General features: G+C 43.6%; 1 protein-coding gene across 4 annotated transcripts in view; it reads right to left on the minus strand.

Moving 5' to 3' along the window:
- The window catches only part of FBXL7 (F-box and leucine rich repeat protein 7), a 367,222-nt gene that overhangs the window by 268,476 nt on the left and 84,112 nt on the right, over positions 1-14,634 (minus strand). For 2 of the 4 annotated variants that reach the window (XM_045007162.1, XM_045007161.1), the window contains exons 1-2: positions 14,153-14,285; positions 12,002-12,091 (exon numbers count right to left, since the gene is read on the minus strand). Coding sequence is in view for 3 of the 4 variants with exons in the window: in XM_045007161.1 (XP_044863096.1) it covers positions 12,002-12,019 (18 nt within the window). In the remaining variant the exon portion in view is untranslated. Of the gene's footprint in view, positions 1-12,001; positions 12,092-14,152; positions 14,286-14,634 lie in introns of those variants that run through there. The other 2 variants (XM_045007158.1, XM_045007159.1) reach the window with 1 other exon arrangement.

Consider the following 14,634-nt stretch of genomic DNA (forward strand, 5'->3'; position numbering starts at 1 on the left):
GGCAGCGAACCTCTGATATGTCATCTAGAGCTGCAACAGGCGCTTGTACACGACGTAATAGGTTTGGGCAGCGAACCTCTGATATGTCTCCTAACTCTGCAACTGGTGCTTGTGCACGATGTAATAAGTTCGGACATCATGCCAATGATTGCTGGGCGCGTTACAAGAAAGATGGAACACCGCTGCCGGGAAACGGATCACGGAGCGCCCCTCGGAGGAGCGCGACGATACAAGTACCTCCACCTACCAACCCGGCTGCCTGGAACACCTCACCGGAGCAACCCGTGGCAGTGCCGGAGTGGACCTGGCCACAGCATCAGATGTAGTTCTAGAGACTGATAAAGTTCAAGTTCTTCCTTCTAACACTGATGGCCCATTAGGATTTGGACTAAGTGCTCTTTTGATTGGCCGTTCGTCTACATCAAAACAGGGTATTTTTGTTTTACCTGGCCTTATTGACGCTGATTATACCGGGAACATTGGGATAATGGTACGCGCCCTCTGCCCCCCTGTAACTATAATTGCTGGTACGCGCATTGCTCAACTAATACCCTTCAAGGGATGTGTACCCCGATCGACCCCGATTGATCGTGGGTCCCGAGGATTTGGATCCACTAGCCTTCCCCAAATTGCTTTTGTTATGGACATTACTTCACGCAAGCCCACCCGTACTGTTCGGCTTCAAGGGTCCGATGGGCGGCAGATTATTCATGACGCCTTGCTGGATACAGGGGCCGATGTGACTATAGTCCCCGCTCGGTTTTGGCCGGAATCTTGGCCCTTGCGGGATGCCGCCACACCGGTGACCGGCATTGGTGGGACTCAATTGACTCGCATTAGTGTAAATTTTATTACCATTTCTGATGTGGAAGATCCGGCCACAAGCGCAAAAGTTCGCCCCTATGTAATGCCGGCTCCGATATGGCTTTTAGGTCGGGACTGTTTAAGTCAGTGGGGCATTGTGTTGCAAAATTCACCTTTTGCTTAGCGGCCACTGAGGGGCGACCGATCCTACAGCTGGAATGGACAACCACCACGCCGGTCTGGGTCGCTCAGTGGCCGCTGCCTAAAGATAAGCTCGCCCGGGTGCATGAACTTGTGCAGGAACAATTGGCTATGGGCCACCTTGAACCTTCTGTTAGCCCTTGGAATACCCCTATTTTTACCATTCCCAAAAAGTCTGGGCATTGGCGTTTGTTACAAGATCTACGCGCTGTCAATGCTGTTATGAAGGATATGGGTGCCCTCCAGCCTGGGCTGCCCACACCTACTATGCTTCCGCATGGATGGCCTCTGCTTGTTGTTGATTTAAAGGACTGCTTTTTTACCATTGCCTTGCATCCCGCGGACCGCGAGAAATTTGCCTTTTCTGTGCCTTCTATAAATAAGGCTGCACCTGCCCGGCGGTATCAATGGACTGTTCTACCACAAAGTATGAAAAATTCTCCTACCATTTGTCAATCTTATGTTGCTTGGGCTATAGCACCCCTGCGATTGGTGCACCCTGATTGGATTATTTATCATTATATGGATGATCTTTTGTTTACTGGCGCCCATTTTGCTGTGGATGCGGCGATTGCTGAAATTGACTCAGTTTTGCGAAAGGCTGGGCTGGTAATTGCTCCAGAAAAACTTCAGCGGCAAGCCCCATATCGGTATCTTGGTATGGAAATTACGGATTCAATTGTACGCCCGCAGAATTTGACCTTTCGGATGGACATTCATAATTTACATGACGTTCAGCGCTTGGTGGGCGATTTGCAGTGGGTTCGCGGTCTTTGTGGTATAACTAATGAGGATCTTGCACCCTTGGTTCAACTGCTTCAAGGTGGACGTGCTCCGGATGAACCTCGCTCTCTGCAGAATCAGCACCAGGTTGCCTTACGAAATATTGCAGATAAACTTGCAACACGTTATTCGGGGCGTATTTATCCGGACTTGCCCATTTTTTTGGCAATTTTTTCCAAAGATGCCTCTTTGGAAGCTTTACTTTTTCAATGGCATGAGGCCCTTTCCGATCCACTGGTGGGCATTGAATGGCTTTTTCCACCTTCGCACTATACCACAACTGTGACTACGCGGCTTGATGCGATTGCTCACCTCATTTCTATGGCCCGATGCCGTTTGCTGGCCATTGCAGGTATTGACCCTCATACCATTTATTTGCCCTTTGATGATGTTACTGTGACTCAGTTGCTTGCTACTCACCTTTCTTTTGTACTTGCCACCATGGATTACGCTGGTTACTTTAGTAGCCATTTTCCCTCACACCGAATTTTTGCTACCACGCTTCCTCTGGAAAAAGCCCTAATGTTGCGATCTAGTCCAGTTGCTGGTCTCACCGTTTTCACCGATGCCAGCGGCAGTGCCCAGCGTGCAGGACTTCTTTGGTTTATTGACGGCCATTGGCATCACGAGTTTGTTCTTGCTGAAGGCTCCCTGCAGGTTCTAGAGCTTCGTGCTATTGTTCGCACTTTTGAAAAATGGCCCGATACCCCTTTGAATATTGTCAGTGACTCTCTGTATGCTGTAGGTGTGCTTCAGCGTTTAGAACGCTCCCTGTTGGGCCGTGTTACGAATTCTGTTTTATGGACTGCTCTTCTTCAGTTATGGCATCTCTTAAATGCTCGACGGTGCCCTTATTTTGTTATGCATATTAGGAGCCACTCTGGATTACAAGATGGTCTTGCCGAGGGCAATGCGCTGATTGATCAGTTAGTTGGCGTTGCCCATGTTCCGAATTCATTTGCCCAGGCACGGATTTCCCATGAATTTTTTCATCAGTCTGCCCGTGCTTTAGCACGTCAATTTGCGATTTCTATTACTGACGCTCGTGCTATCGTGGCCTCCTGCCCTGATTGTCAACAGCATGTATTGCCCCTTGTATCTGGTGTTAATCCCCGTGGCCTATTGTCACTTCAAGTTTGGCAGTCTGATGTTACCACGTTTGCTGAGTTCGGCACCTTGCGCAATATTCATGTTACTATTGATACCTTTTCTGGCTTTACTTGGGCAACAGCTATGGCCTCTACTAGCTCTCGTGATGTGATTAAGCATTGGCAAGCATGCTTTGCCATGATGGGGGTTCCTGCCCTCATTAAGACTGATAATGGCGGGGGTTATGTTTCTCATCGCACTGCCCAGTTTCTTTCCCACTGGGGTGTGCAGCATTCTACGGGTGTACCTGGCAATTCTACTGGGCAAGCTATTATTGAGCGTGCTCACGCCTCTTTGAAGGCGCTCCTCTTAAGACAAAAAGGGGGGATTCGTAGTGAACGGGCAGACGCTTTGGACAAGACGCCTGCCGCTCGCTTACTGAAAGCTCTTTATGTACTTAACTGGTTACATGTTGGTAAAAACAACCAGGTGCCCCCTGCAATTAAACATATCAGCGGGATGACTGGGGAAGAGCAGGGTATGGCCCCCCGACCCTTGGTTAAGTGGTTTGATTATCAGCAGCAAATATGGAAAGGACCAGTTGACTTGCTAACATGGGGCAGGGGTTATTGCGTGTGTTGCCACTGATGCAGGTCCCAGGTGGATACCAGCGAAGTGGGTCCGGCCTTGGCTGCGTCCTCCGGAGCGACGGCAGGCAGATGCGGAGGAGCCTCACGAGACGCGCTCAGACGTCGCGGAACCAGAGCCCCCGGAGGAGAGCTGTTTGTTAGCTTTGCCAGGACTTTTTCAGTCTGATCCTCCGTGAATCAGTTACTCGCTTGGAATGATATTTGTGTCTGAAAGAAAATTTGTGTGGCTATATAGGTATTTAGTGTACCATGATGTTTTGTGTTCTCTGTTATGTTTTGTGTTGTCTGTTTTCTGGCCAGAATCGTTGTCGTGTTGTCATGTGGTTTGATGTGTCTTTCTTGAAGACCCCCCACCCTCAGTGTCAGCTTGATCACCTGACAGCTGAGGGATACAATCGCAAAAAAAAAAAAAAAAAAAAAAAGGGGGGGGGGGTTTGCAGTATTTTTCTCATCTTCTGTTTATTGTGTCTTTGTTTTGTTCGTTTGATGTTTTTTGGAATTATGCCAAGGATTGTATGGTCATACAGGTTGATTTTATTAATCCTTATTATTTTTTTTTGTGTGATAGGTTATAGCGTTATGTTATTATGAGTTGGGAATATTTCCTCTCTCTTTTTTCTTTTTGATTTTGAATAAAGGGGGGAGATGTGGGATAAGTAATGAGAAACACTGAGGTTGTTTTGCTTCTGAGATAAATTAATTATGCTGGATCTGCGTGTAAAGACCTGGCTCTGGGTTTGTTTTCATTAGTTAATTAACTGTAATTAGGAGAAGGAGCTAGACAGGTGTGTCGGATGTTAATTATCCCAACTAGTTACAGTTGTTTCTGTTACCTTAATTAACCAATTGATCATTACCTGATTGCTGAATGAAACTATGTATAAAAGCATGCTGGGATAGAATAAAGGAGAGCTCTGCTTACAATCGCATTTTGGCTGTCAGACTCCGTTCCTGTTCTGTGGTCCAACAGACTATCCTCTCCCCCCAGCTATTTTCAAGGACTCTTATTGCTATTTGGTTAAATAAGGGCTTGAATTGGATAGATAACTTTAGTACCTCAAGCATTTCCATAATCAAAAGACAAGCTACCCAAAGTACACCTCTACCTCGATATAACGCTGTCCTTGGGAGCCAAAAAATCTTACTGCATTATAGGTGAAACCGTGTTATATTGAACTTGTTTTGATTCACCGGAGCGCACAGCCCCGACCCGCCCGGAGCACTGCTTTACCACGTTATATCCATGTTCGCGTTATACCAGGTGGCGTTATACCAAGGTAGCGGTGTATGTACCTGTATGCCTTTCCATATCCAAGCAAACACGCAGCATTTCCAACATCTGCTATCTACATTCAGAACAAAAACTCAGGGCATATCTACATTGCTGTTAAACCACCGTGGCTGGCCCATACCAGTTAACTTGGGCTAATAGGACTCAGGCTGAGGGGCAGTTTAACTGCAGTGTAGACATCCAGGCTTGGGCTGTAGCCTGGGCTCTGGGACCCTGTGAGGTGGCTGGTTCCCAGAGCTTGGGCTCCAGCCTGAGCATCTATACCACAGTTAAACAGCTCCTTAGCCGGTGCTCCTTAGCCCGAGTCAGCTGGCATGGGCCAGCCACGGGTGTCTAATTGCAGTGTAGGTATACCCTACCAGTCCCACTGACAGACACCTTTAGGGATGCATAAAGCTCACAACCAAGTGGGACTCTCCCAATATTTCACATTCTGTAGGACTTGATTGTCAAGTACTACAGTTCTTAGTCTGAAAAAGGAGGAAATGCCCATTCTACAGCCCTCATTTCTGCTGCAAACTCTGTAGGGCTAGGAATCTACATGTGAGGAGAGGGCAACAGCAAATTCCAGAGCAAGATCAATCACAGTCAATGCCAACTTTTCAACAGGTGTCTTCTGGTCTGTGTAACGCTCTGTGATAGCAGGAAAAGGGATAGCTGAGGGTAGGGACCTCGACAGCAACACTACTGAGTGAATCTCAGCCAGATGCTTAAAAACTCTCCATCAAAATGAAGAAGTCATCTGATATTGTGCCTGGCATAACACCCTTATGACGACATTACAACAAAGGATATCACCTTTACAAACACCTTATAATGCTCCTCTTTAAAAGTTATATTTCACATCACAGACACAGATATGCTTCTTAGAAGTACAATCCAGTTTAGCCAGGTAAGGGCAGATGATGAACCCAGAAACTGTACACTGCCAAAGAAAGGCAGCAGTAAGTAGTGGTCAGATCATGACTACCAGAGCCACAGCCCTCTAGCACTGCATGCACAATACAGAAGTCATTTTCAAAGAAGTGCCACTTAAGTGGTGTGACAAGTATGAATGGATGCTACAGAAGCAATTAGATTTTCACACTGAAACAGTGTGCAATTCAATCATAGCACACGTGAAACAGCACTGCAGGTAGCACCTCTAGAAACTCCTCTCTGCTCTTTTCATGTCCTCTTTTGTATGCACATATTCTCTGTAACGTAATGATTATTTTCAGCTACTGCACTGAAGGTAATTTGTGGATAATACCATGGAGATGGATTCTTAAGAAAAATGCAGGCTCGAATTCAGAAGTTACCTCAAAAGAAAAATCTCCCCTTCTACCAAATTGCTTGTATAAATCAGCTACAGTTAAGCCAAATGCAACTGAATATTGCAAAAATAATTATAATTAGAAGTCAATCTCAACTGGTCCTTCTAAGACAAATTAAAAAAAACCAAAGGTTTCAGAGTAGCAGCTGTGTTAGTCTGTTTTAAAAAAACAAAATCACACTGCTATAGCATGGTTTTTGGTTCCTGGGACAGGACACAGGTGCAAAGCATTTCAGGGGTTAACCCTTCCCTGAGAATATTTTTCTTTTCAGTCATGGACTTCAAAATTTGTTTTTACCGGCCTGGAAAAAATAAGCCATTAATGTGTTTTCTGGAACTCTCATAAACAGGAATGGTTGAAGGACTAAATAACACTGCTGCTTCCACAGTACCAGGTAACTATCACAAAATACACACAGATCAAACAGCATTCATCTCCCATTGGAAACTGAATCAAGTTAACGTCACTGATCCAGGCTGAAAAACAAAACAAAATCTGGTTTTGTACAGGGTGCCCACTACAGCTGGATGCCCAGGGACAAGCAGTGCAAGGATATTACAATAGCCTCATATTAAGAGCCAAATTTTAAATGAGATGATTGTTCAGCCTAGACTGTCTCTAGTAAACCAACAGTGTGGGTCTTAGAGCATTTAAACAATCCATGACAAAAAAGTTTCATCCTTTGGTTCCCAAAACAGAACCAGGGGTAGGGAGACATAACATGTTCTTTAATTTCTTTAACTTTAATTGGTTAATGGGGAACAAATTTCAGCCAGCCTCTGGTATTGGGAGGGAGGGAAGGAAATGCAATACATACAGAGTTAGACAGAGGATGGTGGCATACCAACAAGCAGGGGCGGCTCTAACAATTTCGCCGCCCCAAGCACGGTGGCACACCACGGGGGGCGCACTGGCGTTCGCCGGTCCCGCGGCTCCGGTGGACCTCCTGCAGACGGTCCGCTGGTCCCGTGGCTCCGGTGGAGCATCCGCAGGCATGCCTGCGGGAGGTCCACCAGAGCCACGGGACCAGCGGACCCTCCGCAGGCACGCCTGCGGGAGGTCCACCGGAGCCGCCTGCCGCCTTCCCGGCAACAGGCAGAGCGCCCCCCGCGGCATGCCGCCCCAAGCACGCGCTTGGCGCGCTGGGGTCTGGAGCCGGCCCTGCCAACAAGAGGAACTGTGCCACATTAAGCTGTGAGTATTCATGGCCTACAGTTACTCTGTTTCTGTCTTAACGATACTGTGCCAATCCTACACAAAAAAGTGTTTAGAAGAGTGCCCAGGCATTTTCCCCACCTTATAACCCACCCCTTGCATAAGGAGTAAGTATAAGCTCTTGTGCTCAGAGATTTAGGACTAACTAGTATGGGCACTAGTCTGAAAAGGAAACAGGAAGAGCTGGGGTCATGCCTCCTTGCCCTTTGGTTCAGCAAGTGAAGCTGCTCAGCTATGGAGACTAAGGCTACGTCTACACTACCCGCCGTATCGGCGGGTAGCGATCGATTTTTCAGGGATCGATATATCGCGTCTCACTAAGATATGCTGCACCCCTCTGAGAGGTGGAGCAGCAGCATTCTTCCCAATGCACCTGGGAGCTTGGCATGCATTTTGTCTCACTGAGTCACAAAACCACTCATAGCTCCTATAGGTGTGGTGCAGCTGTGCCACCATCCCCCACATTAGGCTGTGACTTAAAAGCCACAGTTTAGTCAGAGTTTTTCCAGATCTCGAGTGCAGTACGTGACCCTAAGCCTCACCTTCAGCACCCATTCACAACAATGGCAATTCCACTGTTGTAAGCCCTACGTCATTCCATCCAGGGTTTGAGGAAATCTCGTGAGGGTGAAAAAAAGACTTCATTTTGAAACTGCTATCCATTTGCTGTCCTCATGCCGTGGTGGAATTACTAGTACAGCACTAAATATCGGTACAGAGAACAGGAGTCAATGTTAATGTAGTACATGGGATTTAGACAGTATTTCCATTTTGTGGAACTGTCCATTTGATCTGATGGCAAGCTGACATGCTCTGAGGCTATTCTTGATGTTGCCTTGCCCCCTTATAGTGGTAGGGTCCAATTTGCCATTGCCCTGAACTACCTATAGTCATTTGCACCACTGCAAGGCGGAAGTAAAGTGCTCACATTGCTCTGGTGTGAAGTACTACGTAAGTTGTAGGGCAACAGTGAATCAGGCCCATAGATTTCCTTCCTAGCTCTTTCATGGAAATTCAGTGCTATAACTTCAGCAACAGCTTTGTATCAACAGCCTCAAAGGAAAGGAGGGAGAAAGAGCACACAGCACAACTGGAAAGAATTAGGGTCAGTTTGCAAAGCTGGAATTCAGTTTGGGAGGCAGGGTAAGAATAGAAGGCCTGCAACTTCACATACTTAAGTTCCTGATTTCCTAACCCTACAAGGAGCATAGAATTTAGCTGCCACTAGAGACACAATGGTATTTTTAAAAAGTAGTCATCCACTTATCTGGTGTAGCGTGTTGCATACCGTTCAAAGTCAAGTGGAACAATTCTGTTGGCATCCTTTCATAACCTCCTCTCAACACACACATGCACATAGTCCATTCACAGGACGATTTATGGTACTGTGAACTGTGCCTACTAGTAAGAGTAAAGGATAGAATTAGAGGTTCTCAGCTCTGCCATAGACTTACTGTGTGAGCTGCAAAATCACTTGAAGCTCAGATACTATGGTGATGAGGGCCATGTAAAGTATAAAATACAGTCTTTTTTGTGGGTAAGGACTACTATACCGATTCTATGGAAGACTGAAGCACCGAGTATTCTAAAGATAAATTGACTAACAATTGTAGAATGCTTTGTAAATAACAATAAAAAGGCACAACAACTACTACAGTTTGTACAGTGCCTGACAATGGGGTTCCATTCTTGGTTGGTCTCTAGGCACTATTGTACTAATTATTAATAATGAAATAATTGAAAGTGTTCTCACAACCTGGAACCTTAAGATTCCATTCAACCAGCAGGAAGGACACATCTTGAGTCTCAACAGGACTATGTGCTATTCAGTTGAATTCACCCTACTGAACAGAAATGAGTTTTAAAAGGTCCCAAGACCTGAAACGGCAGTTTCAGTGTTTTGAGGTGTACAGGATAAGTCCTTTAGCAGGGCACAACACTGGTATTTTGTGGGCTGACAATCACAAGGGAACAAGATATACAAGGAGATGAAAGCAGCACAGGCACACACAAAAAATAAATAAGCAGAGGTGTCAGCGTGCATTGCCTGTTGGGAAACACCTATGATGAGAGATAGGTTTACACAGCATGAGGTAGTTTAAATAAGAAAACAAGATATAGAAAAAGCTATGAGACTCCATTACCCTGGACTCCTTCCAAACCTTCATGACAATTCAGGAAATTCATTTGTCCACTATTTTAGTTCTGCTGGGCCACAGTTTAACTCCCCTCACTGGTGTGTGCCTGATTAATACAATAATGCTGAAAACTTCAGGGCCAGCATAGTAATCCATCACTATTTAAGGACTATTGTGTAAAGCGGATAGATTTCAATGAGAAAATTTACATCAGACATTAGCTACACGTAATATTTTAAAAGTTATTTTGAAAATATACGTGATGTTATCCTTAAAGGAATTTTGATTACTGAACACTTCAGTGTTTGCAGCATTGATTAGTTCAGGGGTCGGCAACCTTTCAAAAAAGTGCTGTGCCGAGTCTTCATTTATTTACTCTAATTTAAGGTTTTGTGTGCCAGTAATACATTTTAACATTTTTAGAAGGTCTCTTTCTATTAGTTATATATTATATAACTAAACTATTGTTGTATGTAAAGTAAATACGGTTTTTAAAATGTTTAAGAAGCTTCATTTAAAATTAAATTAAAATGCAGAGCCCCTCGGACCAGTGGCCAGGACCTGGGCTGTGTGAGTGTCACTGAAAATCAGCTCGCTTGCCGCCTTTGGCGCACGTGCCATAGGTTGCCTACCCTTGGATTAATTATTTCCCTGGATTTAGTACAGCAGCATTCTCAAAGTGTTACCTTATACTTCATAAATTCAATTTTAGGATTTATCAACACAGTTGCAGCTATTCCACATTAGCCATTCTAGGCTCTCCTCCTCCCCCCGTAGAGAAGCCCTTCATTTTTGCATCAAGGCATTTTTCTTGACAAAATTTATCTAAGATGAAACTGGAACCTTAAAGGCTACCACCCACCATGAGAGGTAAAATCTATTGCTACTAGAAATAGGCCTAAAGCAGGATTTGGATCCAGACTGAAATTTCCCCGAATTTCCTAGTGTTTACACCCAGCTCTTGTTTTGGGACCATCTCCGGTAATTTTATTTTGGGGTCAATCACTCTTAAGTAAATCTGTTGATTTACAGTAAAACCTCAGAGTTATGAACAGAAATTACAAATTGACCAGTCAACCACATACCTCGTTTAGAACCGGAAATATACAATCAGGCAACAGCAGAAACAAACAAACAAAAAGGCAAATACAGTACTGTACAGTGTTAAATGTAAACTATTAAAAAGGGGGGGAGTTTAAAAAAAGATTTGACAAGCTAAGGAAACTTTCATTTAAATTAAGATGGCTAAAGGCAGCATTTTTCTTCTGCATAGTAAAGTTTCAAAGCTGTATTAAGTCAATGTTCAGTTGTAAACTTTTGACACAACAGCCATAACGTTTTGTTCAGAGTTACGAACATTTCAAAGTTACAAATATCCTCCAATCCTGAGGTGTTCGTAACTCTGAGGTTCTACCGTACTTACAGTTTAAAAGGTAAATAGCCGTAACCAGACAGCGTTGTTTTATTGAATCCACACTTTTGTTTGTTTGTTTAAACCATTAAGATGTGTCAGAAACAAAGGCAGGTAGAGAGTAATGACTGCTTGCAGCTTAATTTGTTATGACAGGAAAAACTGAAGAAATTAGAATAATCTGTTCACAAATTAACCAGATTACATACTATTAAGTGGACATCTTCATGTCTGAGTCATCAGCTAAACATACTGCCCAAAGATCAGATACTTTGCAGCCTGCATCATTAATCCTGACAGATGTGTTTGGTGGTTCCCAATCAGCTACCAAGAGCATTACTGTAAGGTCTAGAGCCAATATTCGTGTGTCCTAACAAAATACAAAACCAGCACCACTTTTCCTTGAATGCTCACCAGTTATGAGATGTATTTTATTAACGTCTCATTCCCAGCATGAAATGATTGGTGGTTCCCCATACTATAGTTCCCTGAAATGCATTAATAAACCAGGGATTTCTACAAAGTGTTAATACAGACATAAAATCTTCCCTCTCCCCCTAAGACAGCAAAAAAGGCCATATCTTGAAGTTGACACATACCTTAATCACTCCAGGTGAAATACATCAGTCTGGCCAAATCACTGTCAACTCTCTAGGTCTATAACTGTATTTATTTTTGAATCCTTGGCACAAACTTCCAAGCACATCATTAAATATTTATCACATGGCATTCATAGTAGAGCAATAAAGTTAACTTAGAACTCCACCCACTGTGTTTTCATGAAGTATTTTCCTTGGAAATAAGCTTGAAGTCTGATCACATCAATCTTAATACACAACCACCACCTCCTGTAATAAATGTCTTGAACAAATTCCTTTCAGCAACTCCCTTACACTTATGTTTTGCAGAACTGACTTAAACCCTTACACGATTAAAGCTAAAATCATACAAATGAAGATGTCTGAAAGAGAAGTTTCGTTTTAAATTTACAATGCTCCCAAGGAACCGTGGAGTAGGTTTGGGGAGGAGGATTTAATCTTCTGAAAATAGCCAACATTACACATGGGGAGGGATAACCTAAGTAATGAACACCAGGCGTTTACCTTCACTGGTAGCCGCATTCTTCTGGGCTTTGGTTGGTGTGTGATCTGTACTTGAACTCACGTCGGATGAGATGCTTGAGCTGCCTTTGCCTGCAAAAAAGGCGTGGGAGAGAAACAGCGTGAATATTAACAGCAGAGAAGAATCCTCAATATCAGACCTTGGGACAATGCCAAGATCAGTGGCTGATGTTCAGTTTGTACTGGGTAGGGGCAAGAAATAAATGCACTATAGACTACAGAATAAGTCTCCTTTTAATTAGGGTTGCAAGTCTTACCTGTTTGTGGGAGGCTCCCACTGCAGATTTTCACAGCGCCATAATAAATTTAAAATTTGAATTTGTCATTAGCAGTTGCAAGAGAAGAACTGGACATTCACCAAAGGTTACTAATGCAAAGGTAGCCCAGGTAAAGTAAAATAGGTATTGACCCTGCTTGGTGAACATGTGGATTAATCAAAATTTCTAACAGACTGGTCTATATCGGACTATATCACTAAAAGCACAATAACCAGGGAGGGAGAATGCATGGTGTTGAAGTTAAGGCCTTGCACTAAAACTCAGAAGATCTGGGTTCCATGCCCAGCTCTGTCACTGACTTTCAATGCAACATTTGGCACCTGCCTTTATCACACTCACATTTCACAGATTGATAAATTGCTTAATTGTATAGCTGATTGACTACACTTATGGTTTGTTATGAAAAATATTCAAGAGACCAAATAATCAAACTTAACCAAAATGTGTTATCTAAAGACGAAACAGTACAATACAAAAAGGAGATACACATACCCATTTTCCAGGAAGTAATTATCTCTCAGCATATTTACCTTACACAGAAGGTACGCCCTCCCAAGACCACTTGTATTTGTAGGATGGCTCCTTACAAGTTAGAAATCATTTCATACATCACATAAGATCCAACCCACCAGCTTGTACTAGCACTTTAACATGTGGTTCTGGATACTAGTCTTCCAGGTCCTGTTCTGTGAAGCTCTCTTTGCAGAATATTAATGTATTTTGCCTTTAATCTGTTTACTATCCACTTAGGTCAAATGCTAAGTTGTCCTGTTCCAAGATATTGTGGGATATAGCAGTGAACAAGAGTGAACAGCACTGTGGGGAAAACAATACAATTCAGTTGGTATAACACTGTTTCCCAAACTTGGGACGCCGCTTGTTTAGGGAAAGTCCCTGGTGGGCCGGGCTGGTTTGTTTACCTGCCGCTTCAGCAGGACCAGCCCCCTGCCTGGCTCCCACTGGCCACGGTTCGCTGCTCCAGGCCAATGGAAGCTGCTGGAAGCGGCACTGGCTGAGGGACGTACCAAGTTTGGGAAACACTGGCATAACTGCTCAACATTCATACATACAATATTCATACTGTGTAATACATACATATTAATGTAGTATAAATAATGCCTATGGCAAACATTGACTGCTCTCTGTTTGCCAGATTCTTACCTATCTTACAGGGATATGAGAGAATAAAATGTATTAACTGTGAGGTGTGTAGATAGTATGGTTATGTGAAGCCATATAAACATGAAGACAGACAACTTAACTTTGGAAACATTGTTGGCAGCCTCAACAATCAATTCGCATGGACACTGAACTATCTTCGTCCAGAGGCATGGTCCCTCCAGAACAGGATTCAGGCACTTTGCCAACATCCCAGGCTTGATCTGTTCTGAAGATGTACATCCTGAGGACTAGTTCACCCTCCTCCACGTCCACTAAAACCACAGTTGTTAAATATTTCTTCAGTGTTGAAAAACATACAAGGTAAAGAGCGTAGGTGAAAATTTATGGTTACTAACTTAACATTTACCAAACACCAATATCATCTGTGAACCACCAGTATCTACATCAGAGGGTGAAGCTGTGGTATTCCAGATAGCACTCTGAGAAAACTGTTGCCAAAGACTGACATTTTAATGGCAACTATTGCACCTGGCAGCCTTATGATTCAATGGACTGTTAGTCAACAGAAAATTTCCAGAACACCTACAAATAAAAGGGTTAATTTAGCAGACAAAAAACTCCTCAAAATAGTTAATGTATTTCCTTTTCACATGGCTCAGAGTAATTAAAAAATTCAAGTCAATGGGTCATATCACCTAAACAGGAAAATAAATCAGCTTCTGTTTCCTCTCACCTTGACATATTGCTTGAAGTGACACAGCATTCTGGAACCATTTATTGTTGCTTTCTCCTGCTTTTTACCACAAGCCAGGACAATGCAATGCTACTTTGCATCAGCTTTGTTCAAATCTCTTGCCACATTCCACTATACCAGTGGTTTTCAACCTGTGGTCCGTGGACCCCTGGAGGTCTGCAGACTATGTCTAAGATTCTCAAAGGGATCTGCATCTCCATTTGAAATGTTTTAGGGGTCTGCAAAAAATTTAAAAAAAAAAAAAGTTGAAAGCCACTGCACTACACCAACGCTCTTGGGTCCATCTGAACAGTTATGCTGTATTCAGATACAAAGTAAAAATACAGAAAGAAGCTAGGGTGGGGAGAAAAAATTACCATGGCTAAATACCTCAAGAGAGCTAGAACATACAAGACGGAGTGCTGTTTTAGGTTAACACCTTTCTAATTCCTGGTAACGAGACCCACAAGGCCCCACCCAAC

Source organism: Mauremys mutica, chromosome 2 (genome assembly GCF_020497125.1).
Source record: "Mauremys mutica isolate MM-2020 ecotype Southern chromosome 2, ASM2049712v1, whole genome shotgun sequence".
Lineage (NCBI taxonomy): Eukaryota > Metazoa > Chordata > Testudines > Geoemydidae > Mauremys > Mauremys mutica.